This window comes from Athene noctua, chromosome 1 (genome assembly GCF_965140245.1).
Source record: "Athene noctua chromosome 1, bAthNoc1.hap1.1, whole genome shotgun sequence".
In the NCBI taxonomy this organism is placed as follows: Eukaryota; Metazoa; Chordata; class Aves; order Strigiformes; family Strigidae; genus Athene; species Athene noctua.
The window spans coordinates 4,370,489-4,398,049 of NC_134037.1; the positions used below are offsets into that span (position 1 = coordinate 4,370,489).

A 27,561-nucleotide genomic window follows, 5' to 3' on the forward strand; every position below is an offset into this window, starting at 1 on the left:
AATTGCGCATTGTTGACGCCTCATGCTACTCACTGTGTTTGTTCCTCTGGACCAAGTGAACATGTATTGCTGAATTTCTGCTCCCAAGCCTGTCAACAACTGATCCACAAACTTGGCAAAGTCGGTTAATTTGTTTTTGAGTTAAAAATACCACAGTAATCATGTGTCTAGGATGTATGCATACTGCCATCCTACAGAGGATCGAGTCCATGCAACTATTTCCTGCTGGCCTTCTCCTGAAATAGCGCAGCTCCTTCAGCTCTTAGTGATTTTGGAAACAGGGATGAATTTCAGCATTGCTGCTGCTGCTGATATGAAATTCTGAGTAGCCAGTATAAAAAAAAAAAAAAAAAAGGGCAGCCCTAGAGATTTTAAATCAGCACTCCCTGCTAGAGCGCTCAGCATTGTGAGATTACTTGCCTTACATTTTTACATCAAGGGTGAGTGATGATACAGATCACAAGCTGTCACAGGTGTCAAGATACTCTGCAGTAGTTTCAACATGGGTGATTTTAGAGGGGCCGTTGCAAATACGGGAGCTTCGTGTAACTTGCTGAGACATGAGACAAACTAGATATTGCGGCAGCCTGAGTACAGGCTTGCTTTTAAAGTGTGTATTGAATCAAACGCAGGATGATGCTGTTTTTATTAAAAGCCACAAAACGCTTGGAACCAATTAATACTCTGCTGCTTTACTAATGCCTCCGTTCAGAAAATTAAAAGGTTTCATTTAACAAAACCAATTTTAAAGCTTTTTTGGTCAAATTTATAAGTGGGTTCAGCCCCTTCTCTAAACTTCCATGAAGCATGCATTTTCAGAACAACACATCAAAGTGTCAGTCTGTTCCTTCCAAGGTACAAAGGCATCATGCTTTGCTGACACAGTTCATTCCAAATTCTTAAGGCACTTTACAAGTATTAGCTACTTCCATCTGAATATAAACAAGGAGCCAAACACCTTGAATGTGTTGTTGCCATGCTGTAATGTCAAATGATTAAATATTTTGACATACTTTGGCTCAATATAATCAGCTGGCTACAAAAAGCTGAAGCAGCAATTACTGTCAGTTCAGAGGGCAGTAGCAAATCAAAGTGCAGAAGTATCGTGTGCTAAATGCAGTTGCTTGGGAGTAAGTGAAGAGCAACCTTCTGTGGTTACACTGGTTTAGTTTATTCCTTGGCAGTCTACCATATAATCTGCCCTGTTGAGGACAGTGTTTCTTATCACCTAGCATAACTGAACTGAATTGCTGCCAGTGGAAAAAACTGATTCTGCTAACATGCAGACTCTGCTGTGTCCCAGTGCATGGCCTTCAAGTTAAAAAGCAAAAACATCTGTAAGATGATACCACCTCTCTAAAATCTCTCCCTTAAAATCTTCCTAACAGCGTCTGCATGCCGTGGGATCCCCTCACTGCACTGGGTATCAGACTGGTAGCACGAGGTTAAGTGGCAGGTGGTTAGAGAACCAACCAGTATGGTTCAAATGGAAAAAAATGGTTTGATTAGCTGCAGTCCCTGTGGTTTCAAGCTGCATGTCCAAAAATCATCTTTATTGACAGTGATGTTTGTGGCAGTTGCTGCTCCTGTGCGTGCAGTGTTCACGGGTATGGCACTGGCTGTTGTACAGAATCACAGAACCATCTGGGTTGGAAAAGCCCTTGCAGCTCCTCCAGCCCAACCATGACCCTCCCCCTGACCGTTCCCAACTCCCCCAGATCCCTCAGCGCTGGCTCAGCCCGACTCTTCAACCCCTCCAGGGATCCCGGGGACTCCCCCCTGCCCTGGGCAGCCCATTCCAACGCCCAACAGCCCCTTCTGCACAGAAATCCTTCCTCAGAGCCAGCCTGACCCTGCCCTGGGCAGCTTGAGGCCATTCCCTCGGGGCCTGGCGCTGGGGCCTTGGCTCCAGAGACTCATCCCCCCTCTCTGCACCCTCCTGGCAGGGAGCTGCAGAGGGCCAGGAGGTCTCCCCTCAGCCTCCTCTTCTCCAGACTGAACCCCCCCAGTTCCCCCAGCCGCTCCCCAGCAGACCTGTGCTCCAGACCCTGCCCCAGCTCCGTTGCCCTTCTCTGGCCACACTCAAGAAATTCAATGTCCTTTTTGTAGCGAGGGGCCCAAAACTACAGCCCAGTATCTGTGGTGCAAGTGCTCTCGGTGCACACTTCCAGTCTTGGTGCCACCAGCAGGAAAATTGCTTCTTGTCAGTATGTGCTGCACAACAGATGCAAATCTGCATCCAAAAATAATTGTTCCAGCTCACCAATTCACTAATATATTTTCCTTACACTAGCTGAGCATTTTAGGAATCAGTTCTGGAGACAAAGCAACTGCAAAGCTTGAGCTGTCCCTGAAGGACTTGATGAAAGTAATAGCAGACAGCTACGTAATTCCTCATGACTGTGTTCACAGCTGAGGAATTTGGGGGTTTCCCACACCAGATTGTGGTTATAATTTTGAGGAGCGGTCACAAGTTCAAGCTGCAGCAAAAGAGGTTTAGAATCACTGAAATGATTTGGCGGGTCAGTGCAGCCAGGTGGTGGTTGGCTTCAGGTATAAAAAGAAATTGGAAATTCGTTGCAGGCTGGTGTCACAGGTAAGCCGTGATTTAAATTGACCCTGGTACTGGAGGAATGAAAAGTGGGCTGCTTCTGTGCTTAAGATATCTCCAAGATGAGCCAGAAGGAATATAGACAGGTTAGGTCTGGTGTTTTATGCTGCAGATTGCTTGAGTTATCAGAAGTTAGTAGACAGCGTTTCATAGAACTGTTGATGTGACTTTAGCAGAGGAAACTCATGTCTTGCACACATAATACAGTTTTGTGAAGAAAGCGGGTGCATAAAAGGGAGCCAGGTGCTGTGGAATGAGAGGAAAGTTTTCTCTTGCGAATGAATAAGCGGTTATAGATAAGAAATAATAGATACAAATGACTGGGCAGTTTTTGCAGTGAATGGAGGTTACCAATTACCTGCCTTGGGAACCTGTGCATTTCAATGTACTTATAAAAGAGCTGGGAAAGGGAGACAGACAATAGTGATGTGCCAAAATCTGCTGATGGTATAGAGTTATTCCAGGTAAGCAAAAGTAGACATGACTACAAAAAGTTGCGGAAGAATCTGACAATATCAAACGTCTGGGCAATAAAATAGCTGCTGAAATTCCATGTCGATAAAAGTCAAGTGCAGACACAATGATAGGGTTTAAATTAGCCCGCGAAAGAGGTCCTGGCGTCATTGCAGATGGTTCTTTGAAAACGTCTGCTCAGTGCTCAGCAGAGGTCAGAAAGGCAAGTGGAATGCTAAGAATTGCTGGGAAAGAAATGGAGAATAAAAGAGAAAATGTAACTGAATAAATCCGTGGTGATCTTGAATAGAGTGCAAATCCAGTCACCCCATCTCAATGCAGCAGTAAAATAGAACTAGAAAAGATGCAGAAAAGGGTGAGAAGGCTGACCTGAGTTATGAAGTGGGGACTCAAAGCCTGTGAAGCTCCCGAAGAAATGAATGAGCAGGATTAAGGCAGAGGTGTAAAATTGAGATCACTATGGAGAGAGTGAATAAGGAATTATTTTTTGCAGCAGAGGATGTAATGATGTGATCAGGCAAGCAGTTTAAAGCAAACAACAGGAAAAAGCTTCCTCAGGCTCTAATAAATTAGGAATTAGGAAACAAAATCCTTTACGTGCTGGAAGTACAGGTTGTTTAAAAAAAGTAGTAGTGCTGAGGTTCCCTGCGCTGGCTCCAGCACGGTCCTCCAGCACTTATCCTCATGTACCGAGCTGGCCATGTCCCCTCTGTCCTCTACAGCTGGGTGAGGTTTGGGTTCTGGCTTGGTTTGGCTTCTCACCAGTAGAACCTGCCAGGTTTTTTGGGCTGGATTATAATCAGTTAAAGAATCTTTTTGATCCCCTAGTGTGATCTCTCCTATGACAGAAGCCAACAAAAATCCCTTGAATGAATTCATGAATTAATTCTCTTTGAATTCCAGCAGAGTATTTGGGGGAAAAAAGATCCACCAGTACCTTAAAACTTTCCTGCAGTGAATAAAATATCCCAAGGGTTAACTACACTCAATTTGGTCCTTCCCATTTCTGCATGCAAAGGCTGCAGTAGCCCTTTTGGCTGCAGCATGATAATGGGAGGTCACGTCAGATGGCTCAGGAATTTTGAGACAGCGAGGACTAAAAAGTCTGCTTAGAACAGGATTATCATCAAATTATATGTGCCTTGGCAGCAGGAAATCAATCAAGAGAGGGCTGATTTACACCTGCCAGAGCCAGCACATCATGAACTTCATCATCTTTCCCAGTGATGTTTTTATCTTTGCATTGACACAGTCAGTGCGAGGAAAATATTTTCCCGTTTAAAATCAAAACATTCAAGGTAGTGTTTGGCAGAGTGTCGAAGCCTGGGGTTCCCGCTGCTTCTGACAACAGTGCTGGTATCTTTTGCTAATGACCAAAGTGCAATATAATGAGTTGTCTTGGGCTTCTGCTTTATTCAGCGTGCAGTGTTTTAATGGCCTGTTAGTAATGCTGAAAGGGATAAATGGTGTTTATGCCCTCTTGTGGTATGCTATTGAACAGAATGGATTTTCTAACTGACAAAATTAGGCCAATGATGGAAAAGTCCCAGGTAAAAAATCTGTAACGAATACTGTTTTGCACAGTAGAAAAATATCTACCCCTCCAGCAGCATCCTCATGACTCAGTTAAGGGGAGAAGAAGCCAATTTTACATGCATTTACAGCAGCACGTAAATGACTAATGCCCATGATGACAGTTTGTGCCATCTTTCTGGGGTGAAGATAATTTTAAAAGTGCTTTTCTTTGCTAGGAGGGTTAGAAAGTAAGTGAAATACTGCTTTCTGAAAGCAGCTGTGTTGACACCTCTTTGTGCTAGTTGTTCCCAACGTGTTGTGATACATACCCTCACATTTTTTATTTTCTTCGCATCACATCTGACAGGGAAATAATCTGATTCCCTTGGGACAAAGCCTGTCCCAAAGATGAAGGACAGTCTTTGGTGATTTTACATGGTGAAATAAGGCCAGATTCCTGTGAAACTGAGCTTGTTACCCTGCTGTGTTCAAATACAGTGAATTAACTAGTTCACATCATCCTAACCTGCACTGAGAATTCAGAGGTAGGGTTGGGAACCCAGGGGCTCCCCAGGCAGGTCAGTCACGGGTTTTGTATCCTCCTTATTACTTTATTCCTGACTGAAAACTGAATACAGCAAAATGTATCCTCCAAACCGTGAAATTACCAGGATATCTCAGACTAATGCTCTACAAAGTCCAGCAACTGATGTCAGACTGTGGCCAGTACTTAGCTGTGCTGAAGCAGGATCTAGGAAACCCTGTTGCAGGAAATTTGAAGACTTTTTGGTCCCAAATAATCACCTATTATTTGTTAGGTAATGCTGTGAGGAAGTATTATTTCCATTACATGTCATCTTTCTCTCTGCCCAGCCACCAAGTATGTAGAAGACTATTGCAAAGGGGAAGGGAATTACTTCTTTTCCACATCCATGATAAGCACAACCACGATAGTGGGTTTAAATGGAAATAGTGGGCTGAACTGGGCTAAGCTTTAGGAGAAACTCTCTAACAGGATGGTAAATATCAGAGTGGCCTCCTTGAGGAAACTGGAGGCTCTTCATCTCTGAAAATCTTTCAGAAACAGTTAAACAAATGTTTGCTGGGAGTAAGGCAGCTATAATTCATCATACCATGATGAAAGAAGTTGGACTTGATGCCTCACAACAGGTCTACCAGCTCCATTTTTTGTGATTCTGTGTGATGATTTCCTTTTATTGTTTATTTATTAGTATGATGAGGGAACACATATTTACCTGATCATCTTAAATGCTGAGCCTTCATTCTTACAGTTGATCGTACTGTCAGGTCTGACTGACGGCAATGCAATTCTATCCATGTCCAGTATTTTACAACTGTACTTTGCAACAGTAGCCTGACACTAATTAAAGTGTTTATTAGGTTATCGTGGACTTCAGTGAGCACAAGTTATGTCCCCACTGAGATAAGAATCGCCTCCAAAATGTTGGTGCTTACCACTTTCCTTACAAAAGGAAATTTCAGTAGGAGAAATGTCATGGCAATTCGTGTTAAAAAGAAATTCCCTTTGTCAGAAAGCTGTCAGGAGTTTCAAATTCAGTTAGGGGATATCAGAAAGAAATTAAAGTCTAATTTAAAATCCCCACCCACATTCCTTCTCCTCCTCCTGCAAAGCGATTATTGCTCCTGGTCCACGTATTGTCAAATCTTTCAGAAATGAGCCATAATTTGCCTTAAAACTACCTTGCTGGTCATGATGGAACTGTTCTTTTTGAAGAATGGGTTTGCAGTGACTCTGTAAAAAGAGCCCCAACGCTCTTACTTCTCAATGACATCAGTGGGGCTAAAATTTCACCCAGAAATTCTTCTTGGCATAAGGACATTTGGGGTGGGTAGCACATTTCAGAGCGGAGGCACCTGCCTGGTGAAGTTCTTGGACATCTCAAGGCTTGGTCAAAGTGTGCTCTGCTGCCTTTCACTGTTGTTTTCCACTTTCATTGATGACACAACATCCCTGCTTGGTGTGGTTAATAAAGAGGAGAGAACGAATGTGTACCCATAGCAAATTAAGCAAATGAGCCATTAAAACAGGAGGGTACATTACGTCCTCCCACCAACGCCTACGTTGGTGCCGGCAGTGTCTCCTAGCAAAATGGGAGCAAGGATAAACAGCTTTCGGGGGGTGTGGGGGGGTGTGGGGGGGTGTGGTCCAAATGCTGAGAGATGTCTGTGGCTCCTGCTGAGAGAAAACCTTAAAATCATTCATCAGCAGAGAAGCCAGCAAACCACTAATGGCTTTCCATCGTGTTTCTTGACAGGTATTGACGGAAGGCGGTTTTGGTCCCATCACAACAGAAATCCGGGAGGCTCCAGAGTTTTATTACGCCGAAGATTACCATCAGCAGTACCTCAGCAAGAACCCTGGTGGATACTGCGGCCTCGGGGGAACGGGGCTTTCCTGCCCTATTGGGATAAAGAAATAGCCTGCACTTACTCCACCACCTGCACTTTGTTTTAGGGAGTATGAAAAAAAGACCGACAACCCTGATAGGTGTTAGAGTGCGTCTGAAGCATCAGTGCATAAAGATTTGGGAAGCTCTTGGGGTGGCTTTCCATAATTTGAGCAGTTTCCTGTTCACTGATATTTAAAGCCAAAGTAGAAACAGAAATTGTGCCTGTTGGCAAATGCTCTTTGCAGCTCATGGGTTTCCTTGCAATCTTATAATCTGGAGAGAAAATAAATTTCTAAAGGCTTGGCTTGAAATGCTGTTAAAAGGATGAATTAGGAGGTGGTTGCACCTGCTAACTGCTTTGCATAGCTAATGCCTTCAGACATGTTTATTTTCTTGGGTTAATGAATTTGCTCGTGTTATGAGAGCTTTGACTTCTGGAGACATGGTTGGGCTCATTTTAACTATCACAACCCTGTAATTTGATGTCTTTGAGAATGGTGAATTTGTAAGATCAGTAATTCTCTCACAATTCCACTTCCACAGTAATGTGTAATATCACCTGTAGTGCCTATTTTCTGAAACAATTTTAGTAAGAAAAACTAAAAATTGTAACGTGATACTTCTTTTTGACAGTTCCATAAAGTGTATAAACACAAAAAGAAATCAATTTAGTTATCTGCATTACAATAAATTACAAAAAAAAAAAAAAAGAAAAGAAAAATGTTGTTTGTGATGCGTTCCATGACTCTAAGTATATATCTGGGTAGATCTAAAAAAAGTATCAAATATTATAAAAGGCTGCAGCCTGCTAATTAAACACGAGGGCTTTTAAATCTGTATTATAGTGCATGACAGTACAGAGGAGTAGAGTTCTTATTGGTTGCACTGTAACATAATTATGCCTGTGATTAATTATTTGTACTTCAGTAGCTTGTGGAACCCCCACAAAGACCAGAGCTCATTGTGGCAGGTGCTGTGCGAACGTAACGTCAGGCAGTCTCTGGCCCAGTGTGTGTACAGTCAAAAGAGCAGGACGGCCAGAAAGAGGCAAAATAAATTTTCATTTTATTGCTGGTGTTCTCAGAGTGGAGACTCAACGCTACAGCCAAAGGACATAGGGGGTGCAGGGGTTATTGTATATGGACATGGGGTCTTTTGGGTTATATAGACGCTATGGAGTATCCTAGGACAAACAGCTTCAGGAGGAGAGATGGGGCTGGGTTTGTCCCTCCCATCCACCTTGGTGCTTGCAATACTCCCCAGCGCGGTGGGAGGTGTGGGCTTGAGCCTCCTGTGTGTTTCCTATTTTGGAGGCTGTCTTAATCAGTCAGTTCAAAGAACATGTGTCATCGGTGTGTCCTCTTGCAGATGTGTCCATCTGGGCAGCAGAGCACATGAAGCCGTTTCTGAGATCCAGGTGGTGGGGACCCAGAGACACACATCCGCAGCTTTTCCTTTTGGGTAGCTCTCCGTTTCACTCCTCTCTGTATCTTGATGTTTCCTGCTCACCAGCTCAGGTTTTAGGCTCAGAATGGCCCAAAACAGCTCCCTCAGCATCTCCTCTAACTACCCAGCAGATGGGATCTTGTTCCAAGCTTTGGAATGACTGAAAACGTGCATCATATAGTCAGGCTTCAGGTTTGTAAACCCCCTGCTTTATCCAAAGACAGGCAGCAAACGCGTGCAGAGAAGTCAGCTCCCCATCTTCCCTTGCTCCTCAGCTGATACCGAGTTCATTCCATCCTCAAAAACCAGAGGAAAAATGCTCCCTCTGGCAGGGTTGCCATGTTAGACTTTTTCTGGAGGTGCCCCAAACTGTTGCCCACATCCCATTTGGCACATTCGGAATTTCCAGTTGCTGTGGCAACTGATCGCCTGTCCTTAACGTGTTGTGCCACTGAATTGTTCTAGTGCTCACTGTCAAGGAAACCAGCACTTTTGTCTCATTTCCTAGGCACTAGGTGACATAAAAACAAAGAAGAGAGGAAAACAAAGTTCTTACTTTCATCCCATGCATTTTCAACCTCTGCGTAATTCAGACTTCAGTGGGATAACTCCTAATTTGCTCCAATGTACAAGGCAAAACACTTTATACTCTGAATCATTCGGGTGCTCATAAAATGTTGCTTGGTTCCCTTCTGTCCTTTCCCTCCCTCCCCTCCTACTCCACGCTATAGTTATTGTTTTGGAACAAGTTAAAAAGTCTTTGGAAAAAGCACCACACTTAATATAGCCGGGCTCAGGTCTGAACCTGGCTGAGGTTTTTTTAAGTCCTGTCCTGATGGAAATAACATGTCAGTTTACAAATCAGCATTGATGGGTCCACTGATACTAAAATTGCCCCACACCAAAATATTGTGCTGCCACATAATTAATTATGAAGTTACTGTAGGGGAGAATTTTGGCCTTGAGCCCTTGCAGTTGCTTCTGAAGGTACAAAGAGTATCGGGGATATAATCAGTAAAGGTGAAATGCTAATGATTCAGCCTCATGGATTAGTTTTTGAAGCTGGATTTGGTCTTGTAAGCCACCCTTGCCCGCAGGGAAGAAGGAAGTGTCTGCCTCAACATCTTTGATACTATACTTTTGATTTGGGACTGTTTGAAATTTACCCTACCACAGAGCTGCCTCTCTCTTCTGGGAATGTAGACATGGTCTAAATGAAGAGAAAATTAATTCAGAGTTTGATAGGCTTCAGCACTTCTCAGAGTTGAAGATGAAAGCTGATGCAGGACCAGCACCTAAGGTCTTCAGAGAGAACATGGTTCAAGATCCAAAAGGCTGCAGCACCCAACTCATAAAGTCTATTGCAATACCCTGTGAAAGTCAGTCCAGGCTACAGACAGGAATTTTACTGCTGCCCTTTCCCTAATATAGCTAAAGAAATCCCAGGCCTCCTGGAAATCACGCTCATGGCCTTAGGAGGGAGAGCATCCAGCTGATGTCACAGAACCAAGTGAGCTGTGTGACGTCACATCCTGGTTGCCTGGCAGAGACGTGTTGCCTCTGGCGAGAACATCGGAAGGGGAAACTATCTGAGGTGTCTGCAGAAATACCACTCCTCTGAATGTTGTCGAAGAGCATGTTGGTCCAAGACTGGGATTGAGATGTGGATCCTTACTCTCCTCTGTTTAACTTCTCTGATCATCAGCACCGATGCGAGTTTTTCTCAACTTTTTCAGTTCAGGAACGACGAGCAGAACAGAACTGCTAGTGGGCCCACAGAATATGCACGTATCGGTAAATGAATTAAGCCTGGCCTTATTCCTTGTACATATGGCTTGGACTGCAGCCTGATGCTGAACTTTTCCACTCATACTCCCTAAACAAGGATTTTATCCAGCCTGCCTGGGGGAAATGGCCTGTGGCCCTGCTAGCCCCCAAACTGCCTGAGCACTGCTTGGCAGAGTGCAGGTTTGGGGAGGCTACTTAATGCCAGGGGCTTTGGTAGAGATCAAGTACCATGGATAATTATAGACCAGTGCTTTAGCTGATGTCCTGCTCCTCTAGTTTAGCAGCACAGGCAGCAGCACTGCTATACCTGAGCAATGTGTCTCATTTTGTCCTCAGATTGTGGCCTCCGACCATCTTACGAGTCCTTTCTGAAGACTGGCAAGAGGATTGCAGAGGGGAGATATGCCTGGACAGGAGAGTTCCCCTGGCACGTGAGCATCCAGAGCAACAGGAGACATATCTGCGGAGGCACCATCATCAGCGCATTGTGGATCTTAACTGCAGCCCACTGCTTTGCAGAATTGCTGTAAGTACTTTAAGGCCATTGAATGACTCGAGCGTGGCCAGAGAAGGGCAACGGAGCTGGGGCAGGGTCTGGAGCACAGGTCTGCTGGGGAGCGGCTGGGGGAACTGGGGGGGTTCAGTCTGGAGAAGAGGAGGCTGAGGGGAGACCTCCTGGCCCTCTGCAACTCCCTGCCAGGAGGGGGCAGAGAGGGGGGATGAGTCTCTGGAGCCAAGGCCCCAGCGCCAGGCCCCGAGGGAATGGCCTCAAGCTGCCCAGGGCAGGGTCAGGCTGGCTCTGAGGAAGGATTTCTGTGCAGAAGGGGCTGTTGGGCGTTGGAATAGGCTGCCCAGGGCAGGGGGGAGTCCCCGGGATCCCTGGAGGGGTTTAAGAGCAGGGCTGAGCCAGCGCTGAGGGATCTGGGGGAGTTGGGAACGGTCAGTGTTAGGTGAACGGTTGGACTAGATGGTCTTCAAGGTCCTTTCCAACCTAGATGATTCTGTGATTCTGTGATACTTGAGGGAAGCAAGGACAGCCCAGGCACGATGGAGATGATAACATTGCCCCTTGTGGGTGTCCCTGAGGTCTAGTGCAACATATATGTGCCTGAGCCAGAAAGGGACCCCTGAACACTAGAAGTGTCTCCTTTGGGGAAAACAGGCCCGTTCTTGATCAGTGTTACAACAGAAATGTGCAGAAATCTTCATAACCAGGACATGCAGAAGGGGAATATTTTGAAGGATGATATGAGCAGCCTTGCATCAATGCTGTTCTGATGGTCCCATGCACTTCCTGTACATCTAAACAGAGGTGCATTCCATTCCAGCTTATACTAACCCCCAAATTACCGTTATCTCATGGTTTTTGGATAGATCAAACCTATGCAGTGCCCAGGGGCAGAGTCAAGCCCTCTGTGAAGCCCCTCCAAAATTCAGCAGGTCCGAGAGCCGAGACTGCTTGGTGACAAATGACCTGTGGCATCACAACCTGGAGCAGCTGGCTGGAGGCAGCACGGTCCTGAGCAGCCAACCCAGGGCACGGTGATCCCAAACATCCAGCCCACTCCATCTGTTCGTTAGCAACTGGGCTATTTATAACTTGGTTGCATTCATGTTCTACCTCTATACCTCTCTCCCCTGAAAATTAGCTTTGCCTAGAAGTGAAGGTAGATTTCTGCAATATTTATAGCTAACCTGCCTCTAATTTGCTGAGCACCACTCTACCCTGCTCAGGGGGAAGAGGCACCAACTTTTATAACACAAAGCTTTCATGCTTGCTTATGTCTACACTGCTTTTGTTTTCTTTATCAGGCCACCAGCTCTCACTGTTGTAGTGGGGGGAACTGACCTCAGCCTCCCGCTGGAAGAACATAAGCTGGAGAGCTTGATCGTCCATGAAAACTTTGACAGAATGAGCATGGATAACGATATTGCTCTGGTCCTGCTTAGCTCTCCCATCGAGTTCAGCAGTCAGAAGATCCCCATCTGCTTACCCTTCCTACAAGACGTCAATACGTGGCAGCACTGCTGGGTTGCTGGGTGGGGAACCACACACACAGGTGAGATGCTGTTGGGAGATGTATTTGCTAATGGAGGCTGGGTTTTATCCATTTAAAGTAGATGTTCTCTCCCAGGAGGGGTTACCCACACTAACTTCCACTCCCTACCTCCCTGTTAAACACCTCCAGACCCTCGCAGCCTCCAGCTCTCTGCAAGAACCAGTTACCTACTGACCCCCAGAGCAAAGTCCCTGGTACTCTGAGCATGTATGTTCAAGCTGAAACCTTAGACCCACCTTTGCCCTGCAGGAGTCCAACCTTACCTTAGATGCATTTTGTGGTATCCGAAGTATGACAACCTCCACCCTGGTGGGCAAGTTAGGCTGAGTCTAAAAGCAGTCTGAAATCAGGGACATGCAGGTCTAGGGTTGTCTTTGGCTTAATGCCTCCACAAACCAGATTGATTCAATGGTACTGGCCACCCCTCTTCTTCACTCATTTACAACAGCAGATTGCTATTGCTAATTGCTCTCGTTTAAGCCCTAATGAAAGTAGCTCCAGAACTGATTGTGGCCCAAAATGTGTATCCTGAACAAATGTCACTAAATGGCTAATGAGCTGTGTCATTGTTGGAAAGAGGTAATTGGGACAGAGTGGGTAGGGTGGTGCCTTGGGGCTTTAGCAGTCCTTCCTAAAGGGAATGTCCTATTTAATCCTTGCTCTTCTGCTCCGTAGGGTTACTGTCTCCTCTCTGAAACCCTGCATTTTCCTTCTTAGGCTTCATTTGCCTCATGTAACGGTAATGCACAACACAACGCTGTGTTATAGTTGCGAAACTCTCCCATTTCACCAAGGTAACACGCTCTTAGAAACAGACAGGCAGAGGGCTGCTGCAGAGTCACTCTGCAGCTTGGCAGGATTTATCTTTAGCTAGTCTCTTTGCAAAATGCGTGGTGTGGCTCCGGAGATCGGTCTCATGCTGTTGTGTGGGCTCAGTTGACATTGTTTCTGCTCTCCAAATACACCTCGTGGGAGGTCAGCCTGCTCAGCCCTGGCACACACCCCTTCTGTCTGGGAGATATTTCAGAAGAAAACCAGAAGCTGAGTTTGGTGAGAGAGACGTGCGATGGTGTGATACGGGCCATACCAAAAAAAAAAAACCACAAAGGATGAGGTGTTGTTTCTCGGCAGGGGGAAATGGGTCATTTCTCATCTCTGCCAGCCTTTTGTAGGTGGACATCTCTTAACTGGCACCTCAGGCAGCACTAGCCTGGCTCCCATTCAGCTGCAGTCAATTAGACCTCAACAAGTGGAGCCACCTCTTTGGAGGTGCCTACATCAAAGCGTTTTAATCTGTGGATGTTTCCATGGAGCAGGCCACGGAACTCAGCTGGGAAAAGGACCTGACATCTTTCTATCTTTTAGATCTTACCTTTGAGTCCCACCTTCACAATGGTGCTGGGAGGATTTAGGTCAATGAAATATGTAAGAAGGAGTGAGTTTCTGAAAAATCTGTAGGTCTCCTCTCCAGCAGCATCATCCTCCAAAAGTCAGTTTTATCCTTCAGACTCCAGTTCACTTTAAAGAGAAATATGGGTGAAATGAGTGGGTTTTCCAAGTAGCCCTGCCTATTTTCAGTCTTTTTGCCACCTGCTGGAATCCACTGTAATTTCTGTTTTCCCATCTCAAGGGAAGAACAAAGCCGTTATTTCCATTGTGTACTGCCATCCTGAGGGCCACTTTATGAAAGATAGAGCTGGTCCCCGGGGTGAAGCATGGCCTCACGGCCCCCCAGAAGAGCATGGGGAGAACAAGATCACCTGTTCTGGGGAAAGCTCAGTGGACTTACCTCCACAGGGCTCACACAGGACCCCAAGAAGATTCCCTCAGACTAAGTTCCCCAGAACTGGGAGTGAGAAACCCAAGGTGTTCAGTATGTCTCATCTCAGATCATCCCCAGGACCAGCAGGATAAGTCATTCCCTTGGGGGTCTTGCAGCTTTACTACATCCCAGAGTTCATCTACAAAAATAAGTGATCTTTTAAAATCCTATTTAGCAAGCCTCCACTGCCCAGAATTTTGGCTTTACACATTAACACCTCCCCCCTTTCTAGATATTTACACACCTCCTAGTCTGGCATAAAGGCAACAGCACAAACTTATCTTTGCTAACACTTGGACAGCCCCTGTAAGCTCCTAAGACCTTATGGTTGCACCCTGAGACCCTCTTGCCCTAGAGATGCTTTACAAATCCAGCTGAGAGCCGTTCCAGGGGCTATTCTATGGCAGCAGTTTCACCCTTACGAGTCTGCAGGTTTTGTTAATCATTCTCTTCTCGTTTGCTGGTTAACAGCTGGGGTGTCAACATCCCTGGTGCTGCAGAAAGCGCGAATGAAGCCCATCAGCAGGGAGCAGTGCTTGGAGCAGATCCCGCAGCTAGAGGAGAACATGATGTGTGCTGACCTGGAGGAAGGAGGAGGTCCCTGCCAGGTAAACAGGCTCCCGGATGGCCATGCTGCCTATGGGGACACAGACACATTGCAGGAGAAGTGCCTTTGCTTCAGGAATGAACATCAATCTTTCCCATGGCCTCCTGGGGTTGCTAAAGCTTCTCTGCAGAAGGGCAGGGCGGGATGCCCAGGGGCCAAGGAAGTGCCTGCAAAGGCATGTTGACCTGGGCAGTGTGAGTGCAGGACTCTTGGGGCTGGAAAGCAGTGATGGTGCTGGAGACAAAACACCTTGTCGAGCAGATGGGCCTCTCTTCATGCTCCCCCCCCAGCCCTGATTCCCTCCCTGCAGTGAGAGAGACAGGAGCTCTGCAAGGGAAACTGCGAGCTGAAAGGAGGGCAAGGGAAAAGGGTGATTTCCAACAAGATCCCATGGATAAGGGACAGTTTGGATGGCTCTGTCCCAGGATTTTGGACTGTTACCTCATAGTATTTTAAAAACCCAGTGTGTGCTGTAGCCAACCTGTGCAGTGGTGGGAGTGATGGGGGACGGGTCTCATGTCCCTTCAGAGAGGGCTCAGCACAGCATGGGCTGTGTCCTCCTCCTGCCTGGTGTCCCCTCAGCCCTGGGCCAGGCAGTGCCGCCCTATCACCACATTAAATGCTGAAAGGAGGCAGGAAAGTTTGTCCAGGAGGGTCAAAGCAAAATAATTCGGAGGGAAATTTAATCCAGAAGTGTTTAATTTGGATATTAGAAACCTTTCTCAGGCAAGGTTTTGGCTCCAATCCACATGTCCTTTGGCAGGTTGGTCTGTGGGTGCCAGAACTAGTCACATCCTATTGCAGTGAGTTAGTGATACAAGGTGATGAACCTTTCAAGCTAAATTATAAAGAGTTTGAGCCGTATTTGATATCAGGGACTGCAAAGGGGAGAGAGCTGACACCCCCAAATGTGGGAAAACCTTCCTCAGAACTTGTACCTTCAGAACATCTCCACCCGCAGGATTGCTTTCCTGATGTCAAACAAAGTCTGAAAGCCAAAAAACCACCTTTTCTTTCACTGCATCCAATGTCCGACCCCTCCTCTGAGAGCCTGGTAAGCACTAGGCTCTCCTGCAGCCTCTGCTTCGGGACTAAGGTCTCCATCCTCCATGGGGCAAGGGTTTCCCTAGATGTGTGCTTGTGTTTGCAGGGGGGCAGATGGGAAGATAGGTACGCACAGCTTCATCCTGTAGGAAACATTCATCAAGGGAACTAAAACAACACCCAGGACAGAGAGACTTCCCCTCCCCTTTAGGCAAAGGCAGCAGGTACACGGACCGTGGACTACAAAGCTGTTGTGAGCTGGGCCTGTAGCTGAGCAGCGGAGGGGAAATTTGCTTCGCAAGATCATTTTTTGATTAGCCAGAGAGCATCTGTCTCTGAAACCATTCATCTAGTGACTTTCACCTCCATTAAATTAAATCAAAAATTTTAAAAAGAAAACTGCCACAAGATAACATTAACGTGATTAAAGAACGCACTTCCCAGCCCAGCCTTAAGTTCTGTGGCTGAATTATGCTGGTGAAACAGCAAGAACACTTGTACCCAGAAAAATGAATCTCCTGTATTCAGAAAGCTGATGAGGGTGCTATTTTGATCTACAATAATGTTAGAGTCTTCTGAGAAATGAACTAGAAATGTGAGCTTTCCAGGCAGAGGAAGTACACAACAATTGCATGTGTGATAATGCTCATAACCCCGCAACTGCCCACCTTTAGTGGAAGCTTGACCAGGCAGAAACGTCTCACCAGCTGAAATAACGAGAGCAAGACAAAACCATACCCTAGGCTAGTGGAGCTCTTCAGGAGGGAAACAGGTGGCACGACTGTTCATAAGAATTTGCTAATTGGCTGGAGGGGAAGCATTTTGCTGATGGATTTTGTTTGGGGAACTGCTGATTGACATCTGGTAAGGCACATTTTAGCCTTGCTAGGCTGGTTCAGAAATCTGGTGGCTTGCCTGTAGTAGGCTGCCTGGTAATGAACTGGGAGGCCAGGTCTGCAGCTCTGCTTGCTCTGCAGCATGGACCACTGGACACCCCAGTCATCTGCCCGGGGCAGATAGCGAGGCACACCTTAGACTGCAATCTATTGAGCTATGCTTGTCTATAAAGATGGGGTTTGTGTCAAATGAGAGTGAGGCCATATTTCAAAAAACCTAAATCCTTTACAAAGTCAGCACTGTCAAGGAGTTGGAGCAGCCCTGGGCACGGATTTTGCGTGTGCCAACCAGCTGTCTCCTGGATGCTTTCCAGACACAGCTCAAGCTTTTGCATGGGTCAGGAGCCACCCACAATAGAATCACAGAATCACAGAATGTTTCTATGACTTTCACAGATTTGTCTAGATTGGAAAAGACCTTGAAGATCATCCAGTCCAACCACTGACCTCACACTGACCGTTCCCAACTCCACCAGATCCCTCAGTGCTATGTCGACCCTGCTCTTAAACCCCTCCAGGGATGGGGACTCCACCACCTCCCTGGGTAGCCCCTTCCAACGCCCAACAACCTGTTCTGTAAAGAAATGCTTAATATCTACTCTATACCTTTCCTGGCGCAATCTGAGTCCATTACCTCTTGTCCTATCGCTTACTACTTGGTTAAAGAGACTCATATCCAGTTCTCTGCAACCTTCTTTCAGGTAGTTGTAGAGGACAATGAGGTCTTCCCTCAGCCTCCTCTTCTCCAGACTAAACACCCCCAGTTCCCTCAGCCATTCCTTGTACAACATGTGCTCCAGACCCTTCACCAGCTTTGTTGCCCTATGGTTTGGGTTGGAAGGGACCTTTAAAGGCCATCTAGTCCAACCCCCCTGCAATGAGCAGGGATGTCTTCAACTAGGTCAGGTTGCTCAGAGCCCCGTCCAACCTGGCCTTGAATGTTTCCAGGGATGGGGCAGCATCACTTTGGATCCTGGCACCCCAGTTTAGAGGCCAGGAAGGAGCAGCAGCACAGACAAGGCAGAGATCCCAGGTCAAGGAACAAGTCCTGGAGACACTGAGCTTGCTGGTGTAGATAGGGTCACAGTAAACCTGGAAGCCATGCACTGCACAGGTGCATGATCTGGACATGAAATAGATAAATGCGTTACGGTAACATTTCCTGAGATTTGCTGAGAATCAGGATACATTTTGTCATGTCCAGAGCCAGACTAAAATGGGCAAGTTACATCTAGACCCAAGGTTCTAAGTCCACATGATCCCCATCTGGATCCAAAGGATTACCAGCCTCAATCTTTGCACTCTGTGCCATTTGTGTGTTAGATCTTCCCCACTGCAGCAAGCTGTTTTACGAGTAACTAAAGACACACAGGTATCTTCACCAACGCCTAATGTAGAAGGTTTTTCCTACTGACCACTGCCTTAATACCACCATGTGGCAACAGGACATGAATAGAAAGGCTCAGAGATTTCACCAGCTGACATCATACTAGTACCAGACATGACTAATTTGTGGATTACTGACCATATTCCTATAATAACTCAAGAAGATTGAATAGCAGAGCTCCCGAGTATTTGTACTTTAAAAAAAAAAAAAATCTATTCACTTAAAAAGAAAAATCTATTGTATACCAATTCCCTAGTGGTTCTGCAGACAAATATATAGATTGACTGTGAATTAACACTAACGGGATCTGTAATTGACTTATAGTTCTATTAGTCATAAACATTAGCATTAATGGATGTTCATGGGGTACAAGTGCTAAAGAACAGACACTAGACATGGCCTATGTGTTATTTTTTTGCGTGCTACATTTCTTCCATGACCCCATGAACCACAATTGATGTCTAATTCCTTGCTTTCTTAAGCATCTTTTGTCAGGCTCTGATGCAATGGTAACTTGAACAATAATTAGAGTATAAGGGACTCACAAAGCAAATGCCTCTTCAGTCGCTTGCCTATCCAGACAAAATTCAGTAAATGGCCCAATTATATTTCAGAGAGTTTCTGCAAAGGAGGTCTGTGGGGGTAGCTCTGCCATGTGGTGATTAGGACAGAGTGTGTTCAGCTGGAAGTCACAGTTCATGTACAGTTCAGGTCAGGAGCAGATGAAGGGGGGCCCAGTTCCTGGCCTGACTTTCAGGGGAAGGAATCATTGTGTGGCCACAAACAAGCAGTGAGATGGTTCCAGCTCAGCTTCACTGTGCCCTATACCGTCCCCTGGGGTAGGGCTGCTCTGAGTCATGGGCTGAAGGTGTCCACCCCCTTCCACTGATTGTAGCAGGATGTGATCTTGGACATCTCTGATAAATAATTTAAATGATGTTAGGATATAAGGCTCTGGGTTTTAGTTTCTTTAGTTCTGTGAAAAAGGCAGAGAAAGACCTCTTTCCTTCACCTGTAATATGTCCTGGCCACACATACTGTTAGCAGTTTGGAAAGGGCAAATGTCCCTTACAGCATCTGGGATGCTCAGGGCTCTCACTCCTCACAGCTATAGTCATAGTAGTTGTACAACCCTGGGTAGGATTTATCTGGCCAGATACAAATGTCTTTTCTATTGCCATCTGCAGCTACTGAATCATCTTTCCATCAAAGATGATTTCCATGCGTCTGCTGTTTTAACTGTCTATTTTAAAATGAGATAAATCCCTGTACGAGTACTTACTGCTCCCCATTAGCTAAAAGCAAGTCCAACATGTCTAGCTCACAGGGAGACACAGGGCTTCAAGGCAGGACAGTTGCCTACATCTAAGTCTCCAGTGCTATTTTAGATATCCCACGATATCCCCCTGCTATCCCACTGCCCCATCTATGCCCCAGTGCCAGTAACGTGACTGTAATGGGATCCTGACCCTTGCACTGGGAACACCAAGGAGAGGCAATCAGGCCAGAGCTGAACTCACCCCTCACACCCTCACTTCGTCTGCGCCTAAGAGTGATAAACCAGTGCAGAAGTGACAAAAGCTCTTCCATCCTCTTACACAAGATCTTGCGTTCTTTTACTGGTGCTAACATGGCTCCAAAACGGTAGATGAAGACTTGGGAAATAGAATTTTTTTTAAGAAAAAGTTTGCAAATTAAAATTGGGTCCATATAGGTAAATTGTCACAGATGCAAGGAAAAGGTCACAAACCAGGGAAGGGTGGTCAACCCCTCAGACTGGTCAAAATACCTGAAGGGACTGGGCAGATGGTGGTCTGATTGCCATCTGTAGGGATGGAGAGTATCTGTATGAGGGCAGAGGCCTTTCTGCCTGTCAGACTCTGGGCAACCAGGAGTCAAAGCCAACCACATATAAGTTAAAAGTGATTACTAACTGTGCAAAATTACTTTGCTATTGTACCTTATTTTAATATTGAAGAGAGTGATCCACTCTCTGTCCTTGTGGGGGATTCTCCATCACTGAGCTATGACTGTACACGATGAGGCGTTTTTTTTTTTTTTTCCCTAAGGGTCAGATCGGTTTAAGTATGAAGGTATCCTGGGAAGCCCCAGCACAAAGCAGTAGAAAGGCATTTCTGCATTTACATTCTCTTAAATTTTCTTCTGAAGGGTGCTTTGATGTGCAACTCCGAAGAATTAGAACACTTTCCCCATGTCCCATGGTTTTATAGAACTTTCATCATTTGATCATTTTATGATACAGACACATTCAGTCTGTGGTGGCTTAATTCTTCAATCTGTGAAAAACATTCCTTCCTATTGGAAGGACCTGGGGTGTTGATGATGTTGCATGTCCCTTCTTGCTTCTTCTGGGTTGTAGCTTTTGGTCCCTCAGACTGCAGCTGTTGGTTTGCAGCAGGGGGGGTCCAGCGTTGCTTTGTGTGCCGGGTGAGTGAAGCTGTAGGGAGCAGAACATCTCTGGATCCAGCTGAACACAAAACCCTAACATGTTCTTGCCCTCGGAGCTGAGGAATGGGTGTGATGACTCAGAGGAGCCACTTCTTCAATTACCGTGAGTCAACACGGCTTTAAGGGAAAGTCATGACTCACAGGCAGATTTAAATTCTTTGAAGGAGCCGACAAGCATGTGGCAGAGGGTGATCCAGCTGGTATAACGCACTGAGATTTCCAAAACTCTTTTAATGAGATTTCTCACCAAAGATGTCATGGACAAACTGAACTGTCATGAAGTAGAAGGGCTTCAGTTTGAAAGAGAGGCAACATGGAGGAAGGATTTGACCAGAGAAAGGGCATTCAGGGGTAATTGTTTTGGTATCTGTGCAAGGAATTGCGATGTTCAAGGAGGGCAAATGCCCAACCAGCCAAGTTGGCTGATGCCACAGTATTATTCAGAGTGGTCAAAAGTAAAACTGGCAGTGCAGAGGTGCAGGAGGATCTCATTATTCTGAGTGACTGGAGGTTAAAACCGCAGACGCAGTTCACAGTTGATAAAGGAAAAGTAATGAATGTAGGGAGAAGCAACTCCAGCTGTACACATGCAGTAATGGGCTCTAAATTAGCTATTACCATGTAAGAAGATCTTGGAGTAACCGTGTGTAGTCCTTCAAAAACATCAGCACAATGTTCTTTGGAGGTCAAAAAGGCAACAGGAACATTATGAATTATTAGGAAAGGAATAGGTAGCAAAGCTAACGCATGTTATGCCAGGGCACTAATCTTGGGAGCCTACGTCTTGTGTGCTGTGTGGGATTCCTGTCCAGCCCATCTGAGGAAGAAGTTGTAGTTTTAGAAAAGGAGATGAGTAGAATAGGAAAGAAGAACAGGGACACGGAATGGCTTCTGGTGGAAAGGGGAATAGCAGAGCAGGACTCTGAGGCGTGTAAAAGATGTCTCATGGGGATACAACACAGATTTCTGAAGTCATGAGCAACAAGGAGACGACAGTCAAGAGCTGTCCTCTTGTCACTACTGTTCAAAACACACGAAGGAAGGGGTGAGAGATGGCCGTATCGGGCAGCAGATTTAAAGCGAAGAGAAGGAAGTGTTTTTTCATCCAACAGATAATTAAACTATGGAAGTCACTGACCAGGATGTTGTGGGTATTTATCCTAAGGGATAAATGGATTCAAAAAGCAATTAGATAACTTCCTGGATGAAGATCTCTCTGAGGCTATTAACCACTGTGATGTAAATACAACTCTGTAAATACTCGCCCTGTTTCTCATTCTCCTTTCCCTGAGCACTTGCTACAGCTGACTGTCAGAGACAGGAGTCTGGGCCACATGGGTCTTTGGCCAGATGCATTATAACTGCCTTTAGGTCTGTGCCACCATAGTTACTAATGGATCCTGCTGATATTAGCATGGATGGAGTTGGGCAGTCTTGCTCTTGCATTTTCCAGCAAGGGGATGGAGGGAACGAGTAGCTGAAGGCTCTCACCTGAGATCTCAAAGGGATTACGGAAAAAGAGCCCAGGTGCCCTGTGTTACCTGGATCATTTTTGATATCTGCACACTAAAAATGGCCATAACCTCCTTCCTTCCACCTTTGTCTAATGATAGCTTGTTCACGCTGAAATAACTGAAGAAATCTGTCTGCAAAAGCCTTTACTTCCAGCAGCCAGGGCAGCTGTAAATGGCAAGTGTTGTTATTCACGTGCTGATTCTCTCCAATTTACGCAGAGCTTACCAACATGAAAATGAAACCATCAGTGACTTACAAGGATTGTGTATCCACCTAATGAGTATCAGATGGGTTGTTCTCCCTCCCCCAGCGCTTCTCCCACCTAAGATTTATGTGGCTGAACGTGTTTGTTCCGATCAATTACCGTGTTGCAGACATGAATACAAATACAAAAGGAAGATTACACCCTTGATCCAAAGCCCACTGAAGTCAGCAGAAAGGCTCCTGATGTTTACAAAAAGGCTTTTGCAATGGTGAAAAAAGATGAAACTTTTGATCAACTTCAGTGAAAAAAACCACCTTGTTAGTCAACGACAGTTTTTATACAGGCCAGAACTATTTAACAATGATTTTATCGTTGCTCTCACCCCTGCTAATGGGAGGATTAACATGCAGTTGTGGAAGGCTTGAGTTCAGCACCAGATCTGATTTGATGTAGTTGCTTTTCACTCATCCTCCAGTTGACAAGAAGCATGCAACAGAAGCAAAGATGCTATTTTTAGGTGTGGGTTGGTTTGTTTGGTTTTTTTCTGTCCAGAAACTTGGCACTCAGACTGAAGAGCAGGACAGGTATCTGGTGTGTGTTGCTGACCAGAAGTATTTCACCACCAGGAGACAAGAGGCTGAAAGCTGAAAGCAGCATTTAATAAGTTCTTCGATCTTCAGAGTTGTTAACCTGAGCATTCATTAAATTAGTGCTACTGGAAACATCACAGAGCTGAGATAATTGTACCAGCCTCAAAACTTGCTCCTCCCACACCCTCTCCTACACAAGGACAGCAAACCTTGGGCCAACATTTCTGAGAGCTTAAGGTGGATACACGGATATTCAGAAGTGCCCAAGAACTGAGTTTATTTTCTCTATCTTCACCCCTATAAAAACCAGACTACTGATTCATCTGGGCCAACGCTATAATTATGTGAGCGGGATTATCACACGGAGAGGATGATTTAGCCCACTTTGTGATAAAATCATCGAGTTAACTAGCTGGAGTTAAGAGAAATAGCGGAGTAGAAGTTACACCCATGAAGCGGACCAGCTCAGCCCATGTGGAAAGGGATCTGAAGCAGGATTTGGGTCTCAGGGCTTGTGGATTAGAGAAATGGATTTGCAGCTGTTGCCTGGGTTTTCACAGTGTTGCTGAACTCCCTCTCTGCCCAGGTTTTAAATCACTTTCCACAGCTGACAGTCCCCCAAGCCCTGCAGACAGCTCTCCCATTTCCATGCCAAACGGGCAGAGAACAAAATTAACATGGTTAAAGAGGCAAACAGGGAAAAGCAGATCCGATTTGAAAAGGAAAATCACATGATGTAGAGTTTAAAAAGGGATTCCTGGATCTGCCATTGCCTCATGCAAATTGCATTCCTTTTCTGCTGTGGCTTTCTCAGCTATGAAATATGATCAGACTTTTTTCCCCCCAAGGAGAGTCACAAGGTATCAGTAATTAACTGGTATTTAAGCGCCCTGGGGGAAAGATTCTTTGCAAAGTGTGAACAGCCTCCAAATTGGACGCTGAAACCGATCTGCACCGAATGGCGTGCAGGGGCTCTACCAGCGCTAAAACTCTCCTGTACTGGGAAAAGCTGGCACGAAGCATCCCGACATATCACCAGTGAGGGATTGTCAGCTGTCGCTGTGTCACTGCCTTGCGAACAGCTCCCACTCCCTCGACTTCGTTTATTATCTTTATGTAGGAGGCTTGAAGTGCCTTCCTTTCCCTACCAGGATAATAAGTTTGGCCTGTGCCTGCCCTGAGGGAATTAGCAGTAAAATTCCCAGTAATTTGATTGTGCCTACAGCCTAGGAGATGTTCATTCATTCAAACAGGATGCCACCACCAAGGACACTGATAGCGCATGGATCCAAGGTCACTGCAAGGTCACTTGTGTCATTCATTCAAATTCTTGGCTGAAACAGGGTTGGGAAATATCTTTAGATCCCAAGTCTGAAGATGGTCCAGCAGCTCTGGCTGAGATGCAGACGCGTACCTACACGAACACCACTGCAGTCCAAACAGTATTGAATTTACAGTTGGGCTCCATGACCTTAAAGGGATTTTCCAACCCAAGTGATTCTGTGATTCTATGATTCTCTGAATTCTGAAGCAACATTTGCTCTGTATTTATCTTCATTTTTCCCTCCTGTGTGCATGTTAAACCACAAAGAAAAACAGGGGGAAAAAAAATAAAAATATAAACTTATTAATGCCCTGGGCCCTCCATCTAGTGAAGTGAGGAGGAATTTAGCCATAAAATTTATCAGGTGCTGATGAGTTGCGTGGGGATTACAGCCTCTTCCTTACTCTTTAATTAATGTGTGTTAGCTCAGGATGGCTGCTGGCAGAGGGGGGGTCATACATTAATGACAAAGACGTTTCTCAAAGTAGTGTGCAAAGAGGAAAGGACAACATTTCCCAGGAAAGCTGGCTGTCTGAGGAAATGGATTTGTGCTGAATTTATTTGCCACCTGTACTGGAGATAGAGGGTAGAAAAAAGATTCAAACCCACCATGGAAGGAACCTTATCCAGAGCAGAAGCTGCACAGCGCTGAAGACGCACATAACTGTCAGAAAAGTGCTGTACCTGGCTGTGGGCACTTTGTGCTGGTTTCTCTTCTCCCTCGGGCTGTGTTTGGAGACCTCACACAGAGATTGTATGGGGGACTGGATGTGCTCTTGGTGTTCAAGCTACAGCAGGCAACAGGAGGTCATTCCTCTTTGCAGGGTGGCTTTAACATGCATTCGAAGGCTTGCACACACTGGGTGAGTGAGGGGTGTCCTTGCAGTAGCAGGCACTTTTTCTGTAAAATTATGTAGCTGCAAGAAGGGTTTCTCAGGATTAGTGTTCATCTCTTGCCCGGTTTCTGAATGCTCGCTCCCAAAATTAACAGTGGCAGGTACCCAGCACCTACATGCACGAGTTTTGCAAAGAGGTCAAGGACTGGATGGTCAGTCACAGCGAATGTCCCTTTTCACTCTTGGATGTTGTGCCTTGGTGACAGCATTGGGGTATCTGGGACCACGGGAGCATGTGGAAAAGGCTGAGAGGACGGAGCATTGCACTGAGCCAGAACTCGTGACTGGTCTCCTCATCTTACCTCCTGTATCTATTTATGCTGCAGGGATCTCAGGGCTGAGCTGTGAAATTTTGTTCCAAAAATTCCCTCGTTTCCCCAAATCCTCACGAACTCAAGATAGAGTTTGTTTTCCCCAATCAGCCCGTAGGATGCAGCTGCTGTGAGAGATTCGAGATCTGATCCTGCTCTAACATCCTCCTTACGCCTTAGGTAGACAGCGGTGGACCACTGGTTTGCAGCTACTGGAACACCATGAGATGGTTTCAAGTTGGCATTGTCAGCTGGGGAGAAGATTGTGCAGAAAAGCCAAACCATGAGATCTTACTCTCTGTTTACAGCTACCGTGACTGGATAGAGACTGAGACAGCCTTAAGGGGGAAACCTTTCTTCCCCGAAGGAATGGATAAACTTGAAAATCCTGCGATGGTTCTTTCCAGGAATGAGGCACAGATGATATTTTTTGAGTATTATCTCTTGTTATTTACCTCTTTAACAGCAATTAGATTACTCTAGAGAATATTTCTTCAAAACATAATAAAAGAACTACCGTCTCATCCTTCTTTTGCTGCTGACCCATGTAATCCTGTCTCAGGTCAACCTGCTCCATCTCACTGATGTGAACACAGATGCCAAAATAAGATGCCACAATGAGACAGAGGAATGATGGAGAGGATGGAGAGATGAAAAGAGAGAGCCAGGACACAGACAAAAGAGGCCATAATCCTCTGAAAAACACAGGTTTTCCAAACTAGTGTGTAACATCAGGCCCAGTTTTTGCTAAGCTCACATGCAAAATCAAGATGTGACATCTGAAGCAGCTGCTCCCCTTGGAAAGATGAAAGCCTAAGAAAGCTCTTGGCTTACTCAGTTGTGTATTAGCTTAGCTCTTGGGAGGATAGCTCTGGTTTAATGTATCTTATAGCTAATTATTAGCTGAACTAATGTATCTTCTATATGGCAGCTGGCTCAAGCTAAGAGCATCTTCAGGAACCACAGGTCAAGCTGCTGGGACACGACTACATGTCATATTCAGTAGATCCTCAAACTAGAAAAAGGGCAACAAATCTTTTGGGCAGTGTTGGAAGATGTAGCATCATATAACTGATCAGTCTTATTTACCTGGATTGAAAATGTTGGGGATTGGTTGTTAAAAGCAACAGAGAAAAATCTGTTTGGCTGAAGAGAACTGTTTCTGAGCTGTCTATAAAATGCTGTCTACAGAAACCCCTTGGCTTTGTAATTAGGCAAAATGAATCCCTTCCAATTAAATGATAAATCAAAAAGAAACAGCATTTATTTTTTCTCTCTTAGAGGTCTTTTAAATGCGTTCCTGAGTGGTCCACATCCCAGCCTGAGCTGGGACTGATCTGGTCCTTCATGCCACGCATCGTCCTTCATTGCTTCTCCAGCAACAAGGTGCGTTGCACGACGTGTTCTGGCCTTCACAAAGAGTTTGCTTTTCTGAGAAGTGATGGGGAAGGAGGCAAGCAGCAAGGTCTCCTTCATGTCCCACCTTTGGAACGGCATAAAAGCACCTGTAATTTGCAGCAATGATAAAACTCAGTGAATGTGCAATGGGACAGAACCTCACAAATTGGTTTTAATTACCTTGATATTTTCTGGCTAGCTGGTGGAGAAGCCTTGTAAATGAGAATTAATTCATCTACCTTAAGCTAATGCAAACCCATCTTGGCATAAAAGTCAGACTTTATTTTCTGTGTTATCTGAGCAGAAAATAATGCTTAATTATTATTAGTTCTGAGTAATGCTTATGAAAATTGCTCCACATTAATTTCACATGGCTGACTGGCTAATGGATGCATAAGGGTCTTTTAACCCTCTGCAAAAAGAGTAATAAAAGCTAAAAACAAGGGGAATATATTACTTTAGCAGCTATTAGTAGTAGACAGCGTCTGCTGGCATTAATACCTATATTTATTTTCCTTTCTATTAATAATATATCAACAGATTCTAGAAGCTGTGGCAGGGGCTGGACATCAGGAAATATTTCCTAGTGCTGCAATCGGCTACAGAATTGTTTCTCCCAGAGGAAATGAGAGATGTCCTCCTGCTTGAATTATTTTAATGTAGGGACTGTATAAAGCACTCTTCTCTACAGCACACGGTACGGAAAAAAGCCTGCCCTTACAGGCAACTGCAAAAGGACTCAGTAGGTCTGTTCCATCAGTAGCACTTGCA

At 45.4% G+C, this 27,561-nt stretch overlaps 2 protein-coding genes across 3 annotated transcripts in view; both read left to right on the forward strand.

Moving 5' to 3' along the window:
- MSRA (methionine sulfoxide reductase A) overlaps nt 1–7,716 on the forward strand; it is a 290,882-nt gene extending 283,166 nt beyond the window's left edge. The window contains exon 6 of the mRNA XM_074895458.1: nt 6,898–7,716. Within this exon, the coding sequence (XP_074751559.1) occupies nt 6,898–7,062 (165 nt within the window). The 3' untranslated portion in view covers nt 7,063–7,716. The remainder of the gene's footprint in view (nt 1–6,897) is intronic.
- A 150-nt stretch (nt 7,717–7,866) lies between these two features.
- LOC141955869 (serine protease 55-like) lies at nt 7,867–26,602 on the forward strand. Of its 2 annotated transcripts, none has more exons than XM_074895456.1 (5): nt 7,867–8,493; nt 10,603–10,792; nt 12,079–12,326; nt 14,620–14,756; nt 25,573–26,602. In XM_074895456.1, the coding sequence occupies exons 1-5, from the start codon at nt 8,427–8,429 to the stop codon at nt 25,873–25,875; spliced, it is 945 nt and encodes a 314-aa protein (XP_074751557.1). In that variant the 5' UTR covers nt 7,867–8,426; the 3' UTR covers nt 25,876–26,602. The 2 variants fall into 2 exon arrangements, with proteins under 2 accessions (XP_074751557.1, XP_074751558.1); XM_074895457.1 differs by lacking the exon at nt 7,867–8,493 and adding an exon at nt 10,140–10,194.
- The last annotated feature ends 959 nt before the right edge of the window (nt 26,603–27,561 follow it).

Bases quoted from the DNA above. Each gene is read 5' to 3' on its own strand.
- LOC141955869 (XM_074895456.1), top strand. From the start codon at position 8,427: ATGAAGCCGTTTCTGAGATCCAGGTGGTGGGGACCCAGAGACACACAT. The intron at 8,494-10,602 runs GTAGCTCTCCGT...TTTTGTCCTCAG, and splicing joins TCCGCAGCTTTTCCTTTTGG to ATTGTGGCCTCCGACCATCT. The intron at 10,793-12,078 runs GTAAGTACTTTA...TTTCTTTATCAG, and splicing joins CACTGCTTTGCAGAATTGCT to GCCACCAGCTCTCACTGTTG.